Source organism: Pseudonaja textilis, chromosome 1 (assembly GCF_049901715.1).
Source record: "Pseudonaja textilis isolate UNSWEBS1 chromosome 1, rPseTex1.2, whole genome shotgun sequence".
Classification (NCBI taxonomy): domain Eukaryota; kingdom Metazoa; phylum Chordata; class Lepidosauria; order Squamata; family Elapidae; genus Pseudonaja; species Pseudonaja textilis.
Window position 1 is genome coordinate 100,542,388 of NC_141990.1, and position 20,435 is coordinate 100,562,822.

Below are 20,435 nucleotides of genomic sequence, written 5' to 3' on the forward strand. Positions count from 1 at the left end.
TGAGCATAATAACTTAGCTGTTAAGTTGTTGCAAAAAAATGTACTCATGGGCAAATAAACATTTATAAATATATCTAGCAGCCACATTCAGTCATCATTTCCTATATAATTATTTGGAACTCCATGACTAATTATGTCAAGCCACTGTCAGCTTTGGCCTCTTATATTCCATTTTTTTCTATGAAACCTAGAGAAAGATTAAAAAACTCTCACCTATCAGAGATCCATAATTTTAATTTAAGTAACTGTGCTTAGCTATAACTATGACTAAAAGAAACAAACATGGAACTGCTGCTCTGACAAGCCCTTATAAAAAAATATTCCATATCAGAATTTGATGGACAGAATTGAGATTTAAAAAGTGGATGTTTTCATAGTCCTTCTGGCATATAAATGCAGAAAGACTGAAGCCTGTTCCAGTTTGTTCATGTATGACCAGTTAATTTACACTAAACTACAGATTGGCAGGAATCTGAATTTAGTCATGTATTAACAGCATAGCAGTTTCCAAATATAATTATGAAGTCAAAAAATAGCAGAAACTGAATATCAGCAGACTTAAGGAACACATTCTCACAAGGGAGAAAATGTGGCATATTATTAATATTAATCTCAATTAGTACTTTCAATTCTTACATTTTCTAACACTTTGATTAAAAAAATAGTATGTTTATGATATTTTAAAGAAAAAGTCAGCCTCTATTTCTGAGCTTACAGGCACACTGCCCTGAAATACAGTGAACCTCATAAAGAAAAATCTTAAAGGAATTACTCTTTTTTTTTTAAAGCAAGATCTTTCTAAACCAGTCTTCTGAACAAATGAAAGGAACTAATGTCATGAGGATTTCCCCCACAAATAATGTGGTAACACTGGAGGCATACAGTCAACTTATATCCGGTTGTTCACCAACTATTTGAAATTACAATGGACTCTCTCTCAAAGATTTACAGGTTTTGAAGTACCGATGTCGCCTCCACACAGTCACATGACCGCATTTTGGGTGCTCAGAAACCCATCCATATTGAGAGATATTTGCAGCATTCCATGGTTACATGACTGCGATTTAGGATGTTTTTGCCCAAATTCAGCGTTTACTTCTGGTTTCTGGTAAAATCTGGCCCATAGCGAACAATAAGTTTAATGACTGCCACAAAAAAGTCATAAAATGGATCTAGTCACATGGTGAGCTGCTTTACGACCATCAAAACTTAACTGCCAGGACCAATTATGGTTGTAAGTTAAGGATAATTTCTACATTGTTTATATATATATATATGTGTGTGTGTGTAGGTCTAGGTGTGTTCAGGTCTTTTCCTATGTAAGATTAAGAGTATCTTGCCTATGTTTCGGCGAGGTCCAACTCGCCATCTTCAGGCTGGTGCTTTTGGCTTCGTGCCAGTGCAGGCAGTGTGTGATCGGAGCTGCCGTCTCTATAAATACTGGGGAGGGGGGGGGCGCTGGTGTGCTGGGCTGGTTGGCTGCGCTGCTGCCTCTTGATTGGTTGATGGAGTTGATGTTGGTATAATGGGCTGTGTGATGGCCTTGTGAGTTTTGCTGTGGAGATATCCTTGATCTTGTGCTGTAATCTCCTGGGTCGTTTGTTTTGTAGTGATCTTTTTTCCATTAGCCTCCCATGTTTTAACGACTTGGGTAACAGGTTGTGTGATGGCCTTGCAAGTTCTTTTGTTGTGGTATCCTGGGTCTTGTGTTGTGATTTCTTGGGTCATTTGCTGTGTTGCAACTTCTTGAGTTCTTGTGGTATAATTTCCTGAGTTGTCTGATGTGATATCCTGAGCAGGTGGCTGTGAGGTAGCATTCTGGGTTTTGGTCTGGCTTCAAGTTTGGAGTCTGGGTCTGTGTTCTTGGCATGTGTCAGGTTGTTTGGTTTTGGGGTCGGGGGTGTGTGACAGCTGGCGATGCAGCCGTGGTCTGGTTTCTGGATGGTGGTTGTCCTTCGTTTATAGGATGGGTTTGGGCCTGGGTCTGATGAGGGGGATTGGCGGTGGTGTCTCGTGTTGTTTTGGGTCTGGTGTTGGTTTTCGTGGCTGGGACTCGTTTGTTGGTGAGGGCTAATTTCCAGATGTCTGGTAGGCGGACATCTGGACATACATTACCCATGAAAATCTACGAAAATATATATATATGTATGTATGTTTTCACGGGTATTTATATGTATGGTATTCAGCTTTGTTCGGGTATTTTCCCGTGTCATTATAGTTGTGCTTTTAAAGTTGTAGCAACATTTCGGCAGAATCTCATCTGCCATCCTCAGCCTTGTGTATTGGGTTTGTCTGTGTGGATGGATGGATGGATGGATGGATAGATAGATAGATAGATAGATAGATAGACAGACAGACAGACACTTTTTTTCTGTGTGTTTTGTTATATCAATTTAAACATGTATTTTGACGATGCCCTCTGCAGTATTGAAAGTCCAAGATAAAGCCACTTTTACCTGTAGGCTTTTAAATGTCAAAAACAGGACTGAGAGATATGACTTCTGCCTGTTGATTGTTCCTAACATCTCTCATAGTCTCAGTGCTCATCAAGGCTACTTTCCTAGTAACTATTTTTCAGTCAAAGCAACTTGTATACCATGGGCAGCAAAGAAGCAGACATTGCCCTTTCTCTGCATATCCAGAGCCTTCGTCAGAGAAGATGAGTTTAGGAGTTTAGAAGTCATCCAGAGAGATATATGGCTGGGTTTAGACTAAGTCAGCTTGTTTTATTGAATAAGCCGTGGTTTACAAATCATAATTGCTAGGTTCATTAAAGCACACAAATTGCCTACCTGATGTGCAGGTGGGAAGAACAGGTATTATTTGTATCAGCAAGGCTCAGTATGAACGTAAATTATTTATTTTACTCTCCTTTGGCTGTTTTGTCAAAACATTAAACTATCCTGTATATTCAAATGATGTTTCTGCCTTTAACTTCCCCAATTTGGCTTTCAAAGAGGTTTTGTGGTAGCAGTTTGGGACTGCCCACTCACCTTGACAACCAGTACATATTGCTCAAAAAGCCAGATGTTTTCATAAACCAAAAAAGGTCTTCCTTCTTGCAAAATATTGTCCACTGCTAAAAATGGAATGTTCTAGAATCTAGGAGGTCTTTTGGTCTGATTCATAAAAACACCTAGGTCTGAGGTATTAATGCATCAACAGACTCTTTTTTTTTTTTTAAAAAAAGGCACTGACGTTAAATATCACAGGTTACTTTGAAGAGAAACATCCTGTACCTGCTTTTTCATCTTGTTAGTGTTTATAGTTCTACTTTGCAATTCAGTTGTGGTGGTTGTTATAAACTCAAAGGAGATCTGAAGGCTTATTTGGAGCAGGGATAGGATCAAAACAGACCTGAAAAGCCCAACCAGGCTTGATGGTGTACTCACTTTGTCGCACAGCTCTTCAAATGTGAAGTCTGCAATGGTTCCACATGCTTTATTCACTCTCAGTCCTCTGCCTTGTACTTTTAAAATCCTTGGTCTAGTTACTATGGGAACATGAACAAAGACTCAATCTTGTCTGGATAATTACTATAAAACTCATCTCTTACAGATAGGAAATGCATAGCTTGATGAATAATAGCACATGATTCAACACATAAATTAGACAAAATGCTGATACAATGACTGCCATTTGAGTGTGGCATCAACCCATATAAAGCAGTAGAACTTATTAATTGGTCAGTGGAGATTGGGCATTGTGTTCTAAATGTATTCTCTTTCAAGAGAAATTAACTTACGTACAATCATTTTGTTTTTGAGCCAGCTCATCAAACAACTTATCCATGACAGCCTCCACATCAGCTTCACTTGTGCTACAGTGAAAAGAATAATAGAATATAAAATTAATAACACTTGAAGCCAACATCAAACAGCTGCCTGAGCTTGCTTAGCTTTCTGCCCATATAAGAGAGAGAGACAGAGAGAGAACGAACAGGATGTTATGTTGTAAATACAAACATTAGATTTAGAATTCACTTAAAAAGCAGAGAACATTAACTCTCAGGTAGATAATTTCATTTTATTTACATTCACTGAAAGACTTCTACATTTCAAGCTGTCTCCATTAATATAACAATGCAAGCAAGGCCATCCATGCGATATATGCATACAATGAGACGGGCAGAGTCCTGTCTATATCTTACAAAAAAGGTAAAAGCTGACTGACATCTGAGAGGGAACCTTTTGGAATTATGTGCATTCATAACACTCACAACACTTGAAACAAATTGGAGTAAAACCGATCTCTCTTCTGCTGGCTACTGGCATCTAGAATCAAGATTACAACTCTAAGACAATTTAGAATATTTATAACTCTTCTGAATATAATTTAGTTGATATATTCAAGGAGTCTATCAAAAGAAGTCTTTTTTTACTTTTAATAAGAAGTCACCCAATATTTATAGTTCTTTTTACCAATTAAAAAAATAAGTTATGTAATATTTTGCTTAAAATTTTAGAAGGCGCTCAAAATTTAAAATGTTAACAGCAGCTGCTGAAATTTCCAAGCCAGATTTCCTATCAGATGCCTCTGGGACATCCATCGGTAGAACTAGAAGTTGTGTTTCAACGTCATCCATTATGCAAACTTAGACACATGTCCTGAACTGGGATAGCCTTTTTGATAAAAGACAATAAATTGCCATGTCAATGTACATACTATTACATCATTGCATTTTTACTTCCTGGAAGTAGAGAAGTATTCACAATTTTTATTTCCTCAACTGTCTGTGAGGGGTCTTTGGTCTCCAAAGGCTGGACACAGCCACAGCCTGAAGTTTTTGAGGATGTGCTGATATCGAGAGTTCCCTCCCCCCCCCCAGTCTTTTGAGCTTATACAAACAAATGCTAAGATAGAATGAAAAAAAATCTCTCTCTCTCTCCCTTTCCCTTCCCCCCTCCCACCTCTCTGGAAAGGTCATAGCAAATGGCATACAGACTGGGAAACGGAAGCTACACCTGGAGATTGGCAGTTATTATCAACTATTAGGCAAGAGGACAACCATTCAAATGCCGAGACCACAAGCTATGATTTGCTATGCTGTGGTGTGTTCAATCCTTGGAGAACAAATAACCCTCACAACTGGTGGCAGAAGTGGGATCCAGGACTGTGGTGCAATCCAAGACTATCTGGGGGAGGAAGCACTTTTTCCTGGCTGCAGCTGCTTTTCCAAAGCACAGGTAGTTTGGTCTAGTAATTAAGACCCCAGGTAAAAAGCAAGAAACAGTAAATGATAGTCCCACCTTAGCCTTGAAAGCCAGCTTGGGTAACCTTGGGCCAGTCACTTTCTCTCAGCCCAACCCACCTCACAGGGTTGTTGTTGTGGGGAAAATAGGAGAAAAGTATATTGGATATGTTTGCCACCTTGAGTTATTTATAAAAATAATAAAAGCAGAATTGACATACACACACACACACACATCTACCTACCTACCTAAAGCTTACTCCCTCACACTGCTACTTGGAAAAGAGTAGAAAAGAACAATTTTCTTCTTTTCTCTTCATCCTTAGATGGCAAAATATCTTGGCCACTCCTTGATAACCAATACTGAGAGGCATAATTATTTATTTATTCCGTTAGATTTGCATTTAGCTCATGCAGCATATATATGATGTTCCCTCCTTAATTTTTCTCCAAAACAAAAACTTAATCACATTGACTGTATAAAAAGAAAGTGAATGGTCCAAATCATCCAGTGGCCTCTACTGTTGAGTGTAGACTGGACTGTGTATATCCCTTGTCTTCATCCAACATCTTCATCACAATGTCACATTGGTTCCCAGGTCTTAAGGGTAGCATCACCTTCATGATTCCTTACTATTGCAGCCTTTCATGCCCACACAAATTATGCTTGGTGACAACTGTGATGTATTGGGCTGATGGTGATAATCCCAACATCTCTGGGACAAATTACACGTAAGAAATATGTTTATTAAGTGTGCTACATAAAAATTAGCACCCTATCATTCTTGCATGCCAGTTCTATGGATTCTTTCTCCCAAGTATCTACAGTATATATACTACACCAGTGGTTTCCAAAGTGGGCGGTACCGCCCCCTGGGGGGCAGTGAGATGTCTTAGGGGAGGGCTAAGAGGCAAGGGAGGGGGCAGACGAGTGCTGGAGGTGGGCCCCTCACAGGGAGCAATTCAGGGGTGGGATTCTACCGGTTCGTTACCATTCCCGATAGTTTGGAGAACCGGTAAAACAGGCCCCTGGCTGGCCCTGCTCCTCTCCACCCGTTCCTCTGTTCCCTGCCCAGTCAGTCCTTATTGCGCATGCATGAGATCGCACGCATGTGCAACAATCGCTGACGGCCACAGCAGCGTGTTGGAGAAGCGGAGTAAGCAAAGCCAGAGGTCAGTAATTTTCGCTGCAAAAAGCATCTAGATGCCACGTGGTTTTTTTTCGGTGCAGCTGGAGTCCAACGCACTGCCGCCGCCGTGTTCTAGGTGCTGGCCATGCAGGCTCACCCCATTGACTGCTGCACCACTCTGCTCGGACTTGCTTGGGCAAGTCCCTCCAGTGCAGCGGGCTCAATGGGGTGGACCTGCGGGGCTGGCACCTAGAATGCAGCTGCAGCAGTGTGTTGGAGAAGTGGAGGTTAGTAATTTTCAATGCAAAAAGCCTCCAGTTGCCGTGTGGTTTTTTTGGTGTGGCGGCAGCCCAGCCACACCGAAAAAAACACGTGGCAGCTGCAAGCATTCGTGACAAGGGCGACGTGGGCTGGCGGGGAGCCCAGCAACAATAATGGCTCATCCCTGTCTTGCCTTCCCTGGCAGCCAGCCGCAGGAAGAAGGTAAAGTCACGGCCATGGGATCACGAAAGAGGCGGTTATGGGGAAAGAAAAGGGGAGATTAAGGGACGGGGCCTCTGAAAGGGCAAATGGGGTGATGCAGGATTAGCTCAGGCCTTTAAAAGATTAGGCCACGCCTGCCTGGGCAGAAAATAGGTAGATAGGTTAAGGAAGGGATAGAGAAAAAGGGAAAGAGAAAAAGAGAGAGAGAGAAAAGAAAGAGAGAGGGGGAAAGAGAAAAAGAGAGAGAGAGGGAAAGAGAGAAAGAGAGGGAAAGAGAGAGAGAAGGAACAGAAAAGAAAGTAAAGAAAGAAAAAGGGAGAGAAAGGAAAAGAAAGGAAGAAAAGGGATAGACAAAGAAAGAGGGGGGATGGAAGGAAGGGACAGAAAGAAAGATAGAGAGAGGGAACGAGAGAAAGAGAAAAGAGAGAGAGAAAAAGAGAGAGAAAGAAAGAAAGTGGGAGGGAGGGAGGAGAAAGTGAATGGGATATGGAGGGAGAGAGAGAAAGAGAAAGAGAGGGGGAAGAAAGAGAGAAAGAGAGAGAGAAGAGACAAAGAAAAGAAAGAGAAAAGGGAAATAAAAAGGGAGAGAGAAAGGAAGACAAGGGATAGACAAAGAAGGTGGGGTGGAGGGAAGGGACAGAAAGAAAGAAAAGAGAAGAAAAGAAAAGAAAAGAAAAGAGAGGAGAAAGTGAAGGAGATATCTAGTCCAACCACCTGCTCCAGCAGGATTAGAAGGGAGTGTGTGTGTGTGTGTGTGTGCGCACGCGCGCGCCTGCGCATGGCTGTCAAAACTCCAAAAACAGGTCAAGTAGCTCTGGGGATGTCAGTCATAAATTAGAACACTTCCTATGCAACCAGCCATTAAGTGAGGACCACTTATATTTGGTTTGCCAGTCACATGACCAGCAAACCACCTGGCCATGCCCACCCAGTCACATGACCACCAAACCACACCCACCCAATCACGTGACCACTAAGCCATGCCCAGGCAGTCACATGACCACCAAGCCGCACCCACAAATTAGGCCACACCCACAGAGCCAGTTGTTAAGAAATTTGAATCCCACCCCTGGGGTGGGGGGCACTGAGGATGAGTTTGTAGCACCAAGGGGGCGGTGGACTGAAAAGGTTTGAGAACCACTGTACTACATCTTAGAATGCCTCCTTCCAAAAATCTGCTATGGGAAATCTATTGGTGGGTTAGATGGTAATACAGGCAATCTTCAACTTACAACGTTTAGCGACTGTTCGAAGTTACAACAGCACTGAAAAAAGGGACTTATGACTGTTTTTCACACTTATTACCATTGCAACCATTGGTCATGTGATCAAAATTCAGATGCTTGGCAACTGATGCATATTTATGACAATTGCCATGTCCTGGGCTCATGTGTTACTTTTGCAACCTTCTGACAAGCAAAATCAATGGGTAAACCAGATTCAAGTAAAAACCATTTTATTAACTTAACAACTGCAGGGATTCACTGAATAACTATGGCAAGAAAAGTTGTAAATGGGGCAAAACTCACTTAGCAATTGTCTTGCTTAGCAACAATAATTTTGGACTCAATAATAATCATTGAGGGCTGCCTGTATTAAAGGTACTTATTTATTGCTCACCAAAAATACATATTTCTAGGGTATTTAAATAGTAGTATAGATAGTCCAAAGGAAAGAATACAGAGTTGGATTAGGACTGCTCTTTTTGCTAGTGGAGAACAAAATTTTTAAATCCTTAAAGTCGTATAAAACAATACCATACTAAAAGCCAGAAGATGATTTATTTTTCTGTTGGCTTGATTAAAACCACTTTTTGTTTCAGATGTTGGAACAACTTTATGTCACATATACTTGTATTCACAAACTGCTCTGAGAGGAAACTATCGTTAGGGAAAGAAGAAATCAAGAGCTATGCAGATAAATTGTACTGATAGTTCTATTATAGCTTCATTTTTATCATTATCAGAAATACAGAATTCTGAAGTCAATCAACATCTTAGATACAAGCAAATCCTCTGTCAAAATAAGACCAAGTTTTGAATCCCCAAATGTTAACACCAAATAGTAAATGAGCCCCTATTTGTATAAATAATTATTTTACTACAATAAGGATGCTCGTTTATTTACCAGGGAATTGAACACTCTTTGCAAGAGGATACTCATTGCTTTATAACCACCTGTCACTTCCATTCTGCAAGCACCACACCTCCCCCCCCCCCTTCTATTTAGTCTTAATTCAGTTACAGATTTGAAAAAGAGGTTACTGGAGATACTGGAAATATTATCTGATGGTATGAACAATGTCATAGCCATTGACTATGGGACCAACTTGGTTCCGTTTTCCTCCCCATTTAAAAGTTGTTATGACTGTAATAAAATGCACAGAGTCAGTCTTAGTTTCTACCTACAGGTAGTACAGCTTTCCTGCAGCAGGCAATGCACGCTTCCTGTAGTCTATTCCAGAATCCAGTTGGATGGTGTTGCAGTATTTCTGAGCAGCGAAACAAAAGAAAGATGACATTACTTCTTATAATCAGATGCTGCAGATGTAACTTTGTGTTTGTTGTACTCCCAACAACAACAAAACTGTGCCCCAAAATTAGTACTTACATAACATTAGTACTCCGCCCCCCCCACACAAAAAAAGCACATTTAAGGCAAATAACCTGTATAAATAAAACTTGCATATCAGAAACTTGCTCACAAAAGCATATATGGAATTCTTATGCCTTTTAAAATAACAGCCGACACTGGGGCTCTACGTTGATTACCAAAACAATAAAATAAGTGCGATATCAAACATTATTTTCTAAACAAAAAGCTGATATTTTCCCCAAAGTTTCAACCCATGCCCCGATTTGTGCTTTGTTGCGTATCTTCCTGCCATCTATTCTTTTTTAACTTTTAAAAATAATACATCCAACAGAAACAACACATGTATTAATTGGGTCTCTCTTTGGGTAACTGACTTCTCTAGTGTAGGACTGATTAAAGCCTACAGGCATGATTGCATTCCATACTCACTAATCACCATTAGGGATCCCTAATCAGCAGCTAAAGAACTTTTAACGGGAGTCTTTGTATTTTTTGTCTTTAATTTTCAAAGCTACAATCCTAATACAGTTGGTTTACATTAAAATCTTGATATAATTGTATGTTATCTAATAGTGTTAAAAGCCTACTCTTTCTTGTTCCCTCTGAATTGGTAGCATAGCCAAATGGCAGAACTTGCATGTAGTGGCCAAAGAAACAATTCCACTTTCACATATATGTACTGTAACTTCTTACCTCATTTAGCCTCAAGTCTATGAATTATTCAGCTATTCAAATTATTGGGTGTTGTCTTATTACTTCTACATGGCATAGTATGACATATTTAGAATATGTCAATCATATTCTAAAATTTAATTAGGATATTTAAAAAAGTTCTGTCACACGCACCAAGCATACCCCCAAAATTGTTTTGTCTTTTCTTTTGAAAGACAAAACCTATTTATAAAGCTTTCCCTTCAGCTTAAAAAGGTAGAAATAATATTATATGAGTAACAAACATAGCGGTGTTTTAAGTTAATATTGCTAATATTGCTATTGAATGAATTTTTTTCTCCATCAAATAGCAGTGGCTTTCAACGGACTACTTATTTTAAATATGTTAAATATATCAACAGGAAGGTTTTCCTTTATATTGCAATATAGCAGAATCAGCAGTGCTGTGGATTGTGTCTTGATTCATCAAGGGAAAGATTTTTGATCTTCTCTTGAAGGATAGCATTCCTTCCATAATTACAATGAATAGACTTGTTATTGCTAGCCTCTAGGTCAGGGGTGTCAAACTTGCAGCGGTCACATTGTGATGTATTGTGACTTCCCCCCCTTTGCTAAAATGGGTGGGCGTGGCCAGCGTGTGACACATCCGGCCTGTGGGCTGCAAGTTTGACACCCCTGCTCTCAATTGTGATAAATATTCCCTAGGTCAATAGGCAGAGTCAAGTTTTCCAGAAGTGAACCAACACACAATAACAGTGCTAGCACAGCAGTAGTACATCTTCAAGAGAAAATCAATCATATTTTTACAGTTTTTCAAAGACCCTCCAAAGAAGACTAGAAAACCTGGTTGTCAGTGATGCTGGATTTTTAGTAATAAGAGAAAGTATAGATAATGCAATAAACAAAATAAGAATTTAATTTACATCTTGCAGTGCATAAATCAGATTCATCAAACTTCATTAAAGGATAAGGAAAGGGAACCTAGTCCTCTACGATATTTTAGACTGCCTAGAGTTCCTTTAACCTCTGATTATGGGCAACATTAACTTGAACTTAACACAAGATGCAGATTAACACATCAAGAAGGTTCAGAATATATGGGAAACCCTGGAATTAAATGCCATGGGAATAAATAAAATTTACTGAATTTACTACCCTGTAAGGCAACAAGTATAGTTTTGGTTCTGGTTGGGAAAACAGCATTTTGGGTGCTAATCTAAAGAAATGGCAATGCATGAATCCTATTGATGGAGATGGGCATTCGTTCGTATGATGGCACATCCTCTTCCTTGTCTCTACTGTAGGAAAAACTATTTCCATTGTGGAGTTGACAAAATTCCTTTGATTATAATTTGTATAATGTACAAACACTGTAGATTAAACTGTAGATTAAAATGGATGAAAATATATAGCAGCAAATGTAAATAACTACCTGAATCTTAAAAGAGAGCAAGACATTGGTTCCAGAAATTTTGGTAAGTAACCTTCTAACGCAGTAAAGGCATGATGCTCAATTGTGATTATAGCTATTAAATAGCTATTAAATTTCAAATGCATTTGATTTTTATATTATAAATGGCTAATAGTTAAGAAATTCTTGTTCAAATTCCCAAGATTCACTGTTGTAGCTTTAGTGATAAGATACTATCTTGAGCTCAATTATTTTTATATGATTTTAGAAAAGATTCCATAGGCCCTATAAAGGATCAGCTTGATGACCGAATTATATGCAGAGCTCAGAGATAACACATTTTTGCTTCAGCAGCTAAGATTTTTGGAACAGGGTAAATCCTGGAAAAAAGTATCTTTATGGTTGTTGTTGGACTGATAAGTGACTAAAAGTTAGTGATTGTCAAGAGATAAATTTTCCTCCGATAACCAACCATTCCCAGATTCTTAGTGTAGTTTGGGGTAGAGAAAAATCCATTAATTTTGTTACTCTTCTGTTCTGACATTATGTATTCTCTTGAATATGGCTTATTGCATAAAAACAAGTAAGCTGATTAAAACCACATCCTATTATACTTCCTGAGTTTTAAGTATTTCTGACCAAACAAATTGAATAAAGTCAAACAAAATTCTATTGCAAAGAAAAAGGTTTCTTCTATCACTAGAATTGTTTTAAATCATGTAAGCTTTGCAATGGAAGACGGCTGAAGGAAGTAGGACTTGCAAATACTGTTTCTCCCTCTCTTTCACTAAGTAGTACATTCTGAGTAAATGATTAAGTGGGATGATTTCCACAGTGCAATAAGACTCTGGATCCCATTGATTCCTTCCATTTCCCTTCGTGTTTTGTGCTAGTTAATCTAACCCACGGTTTGCCTCATTGCCCATCCTTCATATCTTTTACCAATTAATCTTAACTCCTGAGAATCTTTCTTCTCTTTCTTTTGGACTTAAAATATAACTGGTGGTCACATACTTCAATTCTACACATAGCATACGCTGTGCAAAAGCTCCACCTGAATGTAGTAGGTAAAATGCATCTTTTAATCTGATCAAAAGACCAAAGATTCTGATTTATGTGATAACCAAAGTCACAGGAAAAAGATTGTGTTATGCTTCGCTCATGGCAAACAATCGGAGAGTAGCAATATATTGTTTCTTCCTCATGCATTTGACCTTGTGATGACTGCGATGGATATAATTAAGGTAAAAATTCTTTAAAATAAAGATTTTTCCCTTCTCAGGAGAACCTACATCTCTATAACCAAAAAAAAACAACAACAGAAAAAAAACAGAAAAAGACGAATCATCCAGCATTTTGTGAAATAAAAAACTTGGTCAAACTATTGTTCAATGTGCACTTAGTCTTTGTCTTCATGTTCTGATGTTGTTCAAACAGCAGACTTAAAAGAAAATAATGTCAATGAATCCTCCCAGGCACTATACATGACCTCTGGGGTAATTAGCAATCACTGAAAAGCAACAAGACTAAAATGTTCTATTCTTTATTACTGTCAGCTCTTATCTTGATCAGCATTTTAATAAAGATGGTTCGTTCCGAAGACAGTTCCATGAATCAGTCATAATTACATCCTGACACACAGTGAATAGTAAAGCAATACTAAATATCACTTCATCAACCTTTCTAACCTTTATGCAAGTATTAACAGTAAATAATTTTTACACAATCCAACAACAGAAAATCTGCATATATCTTAGCTTTGTAGAGACTCTACCCCAAGTGAATTTCCTGTGACCTATACCAGCAAAAACACAATTGGGCATAATTATCCAAGCTTCTGAGATATTCAGGTGTTGCTTTTTTCAGAGTGTACAACTTCAAGTACAAAAGGCTACTTGTTCTATATAATAAGCCCTCAAAGGGTTAAATGAAACACTCGTTTCCTTTTCCTAATAACAGCAACTCTAAAGCATGGCAAGCTCATGCTGAAAAACTCATGGTATTCCTTAATGTAACGGTTTAGCTCTGTATTTTTGAACACCAGAAATCTAAAAAAACATCCTAAATGGATTAAATCTTTGAGCAAAGAAAGATAGCAAACTGATGGTTCTGTTTGCTAAGTTGCGGAGTTTGATGACAAAATGAAAAATAATGAGTCCTCCATGGGCTAATTAAATCATATTAGCATTTCTTGATATTTACAAAAAGTTTTCAAATTGCTTGAACTATTGTTTGATAGTTCGATTGATTCATTCCTTATATATTAAAATAATACAGATCTGTACAGAATGAAAAAGGTTTCTTTTCCAAAACAGTATTGTTCTCTGGAATCTCAGCTGAATACATTTAGCTTCTGAATTAGTTTCTAATTCTAATTGGATATTTTGCTGATTGTTCCTACATAGAAGCATATATTAATAGCAATTAATATATTAACAAAGATTGTAAAATTTGCAATGTAAAAAAAAACAAAAAAATTGCAACTATAAGGTACTTCCAGATTTCTTGGGACGTTTTTTGGTTCAGGTACAACATGTTAATGAAATCTTGATCTTTGATGGGATATTTTGAATTATCCATAAAAGTATTCACATTTTTCACACAAGGAGCATATAGAAATCTATTTTCAGATTTCTTAACATTATTCAACTAAGTAGAAGCGAATATGGTCGATAGCATATGTTAGAATAAAACTGTCAGATATTAAAAGATTTGACTGATACAAGTATGTAAATACACTATTCTGATGTACTTCTACTTAGAACGAAATATTCTCACTAGATTCCCACTCTTTAAACTCGGACTTGCACTTTTCTGCATTGGTCTTTCCTTTTGCTAAAGATTCAAACGGGAAGGGTGGAAAAAAAAATGAAGAAAGGCGTGTTGATTTTGGAAACTAGCTTTCCCACAATACAAAAGTGATTAAGATCTAAGCCAAAGGCTAAGGATGGCTTATGCCTAACTCTGATGAGGTCCAGTACCTCATTACCCACAACTGAAAACTTCTGCTGCATTTTGTTTCAAGGGAATCCAAAAGTCCTGCTGTAAAGCAGACTGACAGGGGAGGGGTGTTGGGGGGGGGTGCACAGTGCATTCAGCCTTTCTGTATCACAACCATTATGAAAGAAGTATAAAACACTGCCTTTATGCTGCCAAGCCACAATGACTCCTCTTACATCAAAGCAGTTTTGCCACTTGGATTTGTTCCTTCCAAATTTATTCAAGCCAAGGGCAGGGAGACAACAATTCATACACACTAATTATACCTAATTATCTATTCCTCCCCTCCTCCCTCAACTTTCAACCACTGTTATTTGCTATTTGGGTTTCTCACAACCTCCTCTTGCCCTGTCCATCCAGCTCCACAGTAAGTCTTTGAAGAAAACAGTTGTGGCTTTTTTGAATATTCACCATGTAAGGTTCAAACTATTCCCATTATTCTTAACACAATTTAGCTGCTAAATTTGAACACTCTTTTTCTTAATCTGGCAAATTTCTAACAATTCTGCATGAGGAAAATGGTCAATGATATGCTTTTCTTCTTCAGGAGCTTCTCTTCTCCTGATGCTTTCTTTTCATGAGCTCAATGAAATGTTTATTGGATTAATGTTCTTCTCTGTGGACCTTCCTGGAGCCTGTGATAAAGCCCTTACAAACTTTATTAACTGGCTGAGACTTTGGGGAATGGGCTATACAGAAAGATGGGGCTCAGCTTTATTTCACACTGAATTGCAAGTGCCATATGCTAATTAAGCAAACACATCCCAATACCTGAAGAAAAACACTTATTAGGTAGCTGTTCCAAAATGTGCGTAACTTGTTTGAACCAAAGAGTTAATTTGCCGAAGCAGGATTAAAGGAGTCATTAATATTAAAATAAAAAGGGAAGAGAATGTTAAGAGTTTGCCGCAATTATTTTAACATTAGGTGATAATTTGTTTTGAAAAATGAAGTACGGCCAAACAATGGCCCGGGGAAAAATAATTGGCACTTACATACACCCTTACATACAGACGCAATTTACTTTTCTATAGTTTCAAAATAACTGCATTGAGTCCAAATGTTTTAAAAACTGTTGCCTGGTTCTTGAATATTTAATTTGTGTTGTGGTTCTAGAAGAGACAAAATGAATAAATGCATTCAATGTGCTCTTGATTCCCATTCTATAGGAAGGAAACCTTTTAGAGGAGCAAACGAAAGTCTGGAGTTCTAATTTTGTAGGCTAAAGCATAGGTGCTTTCAGACAAAATGCTTAAGATGAGATCACGTTAAAAGCAGTCGCAGAACAGAGCTATGTAGTTTAACTTGGATCTAAGTCAAAACCTATTCTAACATTTTATTGCGTTCGTGAGTTTGTATGCCTGCATGTGTATAGACACACACAGAGCCTCTTTTTTTTATTATTATATTAAGCTCAGTGATTCCCAACAACGGAACTGCATTGTATATCCCAAAAGTAATCCATTTAATTAATACAGAGAAAAGAGAAAGACAGAGTTTACAACTGCCAAAGCTTGGGAAAGAAAGACTTCTATTGAAGACTTGCTTGGCTTCTCACTAAGAAAGAAATCAAAAGGCCTAACATCTTCAGCACTGAAAAAGTCAATAGATAAGTGAAGACATCACAATATCAAAGACTTAATCCCAGGAATTCTGACTCAGGTGACAGCTTAGCAGAGGTCAGGGTGCTGACACTGACCACAAAAGCAACTTTAGACTATTCAGTGTACTGAAAGCTACTAGGCTATCGCCGCCTTAGAACAGAATTAACTGACAAATCAGTTTAATCACCAGAATGACTTTTTTAAAGAAATCAGAAGAAACAAATTTGTTCAGCCTTACACAGGTGGCCCGACAAAGGCAGAACACACAATCAGAAACATTTTATATTTTCTCACTGGGGCTAAAAGATGCGGTTTTGCCCTCAAATGGCTCAGAATTTGCCAGCCTGTTATAGAGAGAACCATTCTTGACTCAAAAGAACGGTAGTTAAATATACTTTATTATCCCTAACAAGTTTCAGACCGTCAAAAATAATAATTTAGTAGGGATAAAGCCAGCGCTGTTGTAAAGCCAATAACCTAATCTAAAATATATTCAAAGACAAGTTTCATAAAATGAAACACAACTGATTTCCAGGGAAATACGCAACTGCATTGCTACTACTTAAACGATAATAAGAGATGAAGGAGAAGTTCAAGGATAGCCAGAGCTCAAGTGAAATTAGGTCATTATACAGACCACAAAACATAAAATTCAAAGAAACCCCCACACACAGAAGATGGTTTATTTGGGTCCCACAACTGACCCAATATGCTAACTCAGAAAAAAGATGCCCCACTGATTTCAGTTAATATAAAAGTGGCTGCAGACTTTAGCATCTTCTACACAATTTCATGAATTTATATCATCCATAGAAATCATGTGCTGCTGATTACTTCAACTGTAGGAAGCACTTATTAAAAATATTATCCCTTTAATCGCTTTACTTTATATGGAGACGGTTCAACCAAATAAAGCATTTTAAAATCTCAATAATTTTCAAAGAAAAGATTTAAATATATAAATGCAATACCATCCCCTATATAATAGTATTTACTGATATTTTTGTATTGATCAAAATCATTGTACACATATACATACATAGATAAATGTGCAGGTCTTGGCGTGTATTTGGGTCTTTTTCCGTGTAAAAGACCTGAACATGCCAAGACCTGCATACCTGTACCTGTGAAAATCTACAAAAACACATAGATAGATATATACATATTTTAGAGGCACATTGCTAAATATCAGAGGTGGGAAAAAAAAAGTTTTCCCAGATTGTACTGAAATACTAGATTATTATAGTAGGTTATCAGCAATCAGTAACAAAAGAATCTAATGCTAGGTCTCTTAAACCTGTGTGAGACCTTGTTGAATTTACATTGAATTTTTATGAGGCCTCGTTTAAATGAATTGGAACTGAGCATAGGTAGTTCTTGACTTGGGACCACAACTGAGCCCAACATTTCCATTGTTAAGTGAGTTTTGTCCCATTTTACTTTTCTTAACATTGGTGTTAAGTCAATCACTGCGGTTGTTATGTTAGTAACATGATTTTTAACAGAATCTAGCTTCCCCATTGGCTTTGCTTGTCAGAAGATCACAAAAGGTGATCACATGACACCAGGACACTGCAACAGTCATAAATACATGCCAGTTGCCAAGCTTCCAGATTTTGATCACACTGACCATGGGGATGCTGCAATGGTCATAATGCTCACTAAAATGAATGGTTGTAAGTTAAGGACCATCTGTACCTGTTCTGCTGTAAGTTCCCCCTTCTCATTCCTGGTAGTATTTTAAACACAGAAGTAGTCAATGAAATTTGGGAAGCCACAATCTAGTCATGCATCAAACCAACCGCACAGTTATCTAAATTCTTTCTCCCTTGCTTCTTTTGCATATAATAAGAAAACAGGAATTTGGGGAGCCATATTCACTATAGTAATTTTTTAAAAGTTAGTTCTCCAACAACAAAAAAAAACAAAAAGCAAAAACAAAGCCATGTTAACAAAAATAAATGCTTCATATTATTTTTTACCAGAAAGATCATCTGATCCCATCAAAGGAAGAATGGCTTACTAAGTTATGGAAATACACATTGATGTCTAAATTAACGCCCCCTTTTAAAAGTAATTCACAAATTTATACCATATCAAGAAATGTGGGTTTCTCAATGTATAGAATTTACATTTTGGTTTCACAAGATATCAAAAATAGAACAGCTATTTAGTAAAATAGATTGCAATATGATTCATACTGTGTTGACCACAATTCTTGATATTCATTTTTGGTTTAAAGTTTGATAGTGATTTTTACTCTGCTAAAGTGATATAATACATTCAGTTATTTACTGGTAATGTTATACTTGAAAATTTTATCTCTATTATAGCTCTTCGTTTATTCATCTATATTTTATTGCCATTCCTTCTTCTGGCTTTTTCATGCTTGCTTACATATCCTCCCTAATGCTTACTAACTTTTTTAAAAATAGTTTTTTAAAAATATATTTATTACCTTTAGTATAGCAATGAATGGCACAAAGTTAACTCTCTGGAGCCCATTTTTATAGAGATCTGAAAGAAAACATATTGTGTTATCTTTGCTGCGTCCTTTTGCGAAAATTCTCTATTATTATATTGCTTATGTTCAAGGACCAAAAAGAAAAAAAAAACATTGTTAATTTCACTCCAAACTAAAAATGATATAATTGATAGCAGAAGCATTATATCAACTTCAACACAATTGCTAATATTATAAACGTTTCAGAGTTCGATAGGGAGATACTGTAACATACAAGAAAATTAAAGTTATTATTTCCACAAAGTACATAGCACCAAATTTTCTTTAAAAAACAGAAAATGCAACTGTATTTACTGTACATTGTTATCATTGCCTTATTTTGTAGCATTTTCTTTGCAAAAATGCTACAAAAATTAAATAATTAAAATGGCACGCAGCATTGTAATAGCATAATCTTTGGCATTCAGAAAGCAAGTCTGGCAGTTTTGTCTCCATCCAAGGCATCTGTCTCCACTTATGCCTTGGGTAGAGATAAAACTACCAGGCTGCTATTACAGATGCAGCCAGCATCCACACACAGGATATATAACTTAACTTTTACAACCAAGCAATTCTTGGTGTATTTACACGTGGTTGTGTCCTCCAACCAAACATTCCAAACAGCAAACATTACTATAAGAATAAATAGGCTAGCAAAGTATATTGGAATGGGTAATAATCTATCAATCTATATAAAAATGAGTGTGTGTGTGTGTGTGTGTGTGTGTGTGTGTGTGTGTATGTGTGTGTGTGTGTGTGTGTGTGTATTCCAGCATAACTCTGGAATGCCTCAAGCAATTTCAACCAAACTTGGTACATAGATGATTTACCCTCTGGAAACAAATACTGTGGGGGTAAGACCCCCCCCCTAGCACCCCTGGGGTCTGTGTGTGCCTTAAAATGACTTCTACTGTACAGCACAGTGGACTTGCTATGGTAACAGCTTCACAGTACTCCACAAGGGGGCGCCCTCTCAGCCCTCCAAGGAAACGTCAGGCGATTGGCCAAGTGCAATCAAAAAAATGAAACACCTGCATAGACAACAAACTCCTAAGGAGAGGAATAGAAGACTTGCAACACTGCGCAAGAGACTGTACAAAGTGTGAGTCCTGACTACAGGATTTTCCTGTCTTATTTATTGGGATAAATAAATACCCAGGCAACACTGGATTATTGGCTAGTAAAATATAAAATACACTTTGTAGGTCTTATCTGCAATCCCACAGCAAAATACAAGTAATTCAAACTGGCCAATAAAAATCAAAAGAACGAAAAAGGGAAATTACATAGCTACTTACTGCAGGTAGTCCTCTACTTATGACTGGAATGGAGTCTACCCATCATGGTCATTAGGCATGATTATTATAAAGTGGTTCACACACCTCACCAACCTGATTTCATGACCTTTTTTGTGATTGTCGTTAAGCAAACCCTGTGATCATAAAGTCAACCCATTGTTCATTATGAGCATTTTGCTTAAAACTGGAAATAAATGCTGATTTTCAGCACAACTGTTGTGAATTGCGATCACATGATCATGGGATGCTGCAAATGACCATTAAACATGGGCTGACTGCTGAGCATTCAATATGCAGTCATGTGACTGGGAGGGACTACTATTGGAACTTCGGAACTGGGTCACAAGTATCCCCAGGGAGGTCCATCGTAACTCTGAATAGTCACTAAGCCACCAGTCTTAAATCAAGGACAACCTGTATTCTTAGGGATTTGATAGCCATGTTGACTTCTGGAACAGAAACCAAATCTTGGGAATATATCCTAAATTTGAATCAATTAAGTATCCAGATAACACCACCTACCAGATTTGGTACATTATTTGGGATAG

The 20,435-nt window shown here is 37.7% G+C and overlaps 1 protein-coding gene across 3 annotated transcripts in view; it reads right to left on the reverse strand.

The window, feature by feature from the left end:
* Window positions 1–20,435, reverse strand: part of AFG1L (AFG1 like ATPase) — a 59,835-nt gene that overhangs the window by 9,987 nt on the left and 29,413 nt on the right. For all 3 annotated transcript variants that reach the window (XM_026726645.2, XM_026726644.2, XM_087913395.1), the window contains 4 exons: window positions 18,545–18,603; window positions 9,213–9,295; window positions 3,750–3,820; window positions 3,393–3,493 (listed from right to left, as the gene is read on the reverse strand). In XM_026726645.2, coding sequence (XP_026582430.1) covers window positions 3,393–3,493; window positions 3,750–3,820; window positions 9,213–9,295; window positions 18,545–18,603 — 314 coding nt within the window. The remainder of the gene's footprint in view (window positions 1–3,392; window positions 3,494–3,749; window positions 3,821–9,212; window positions 9,296–18,544; window positions 18,604–20,435) is intronic.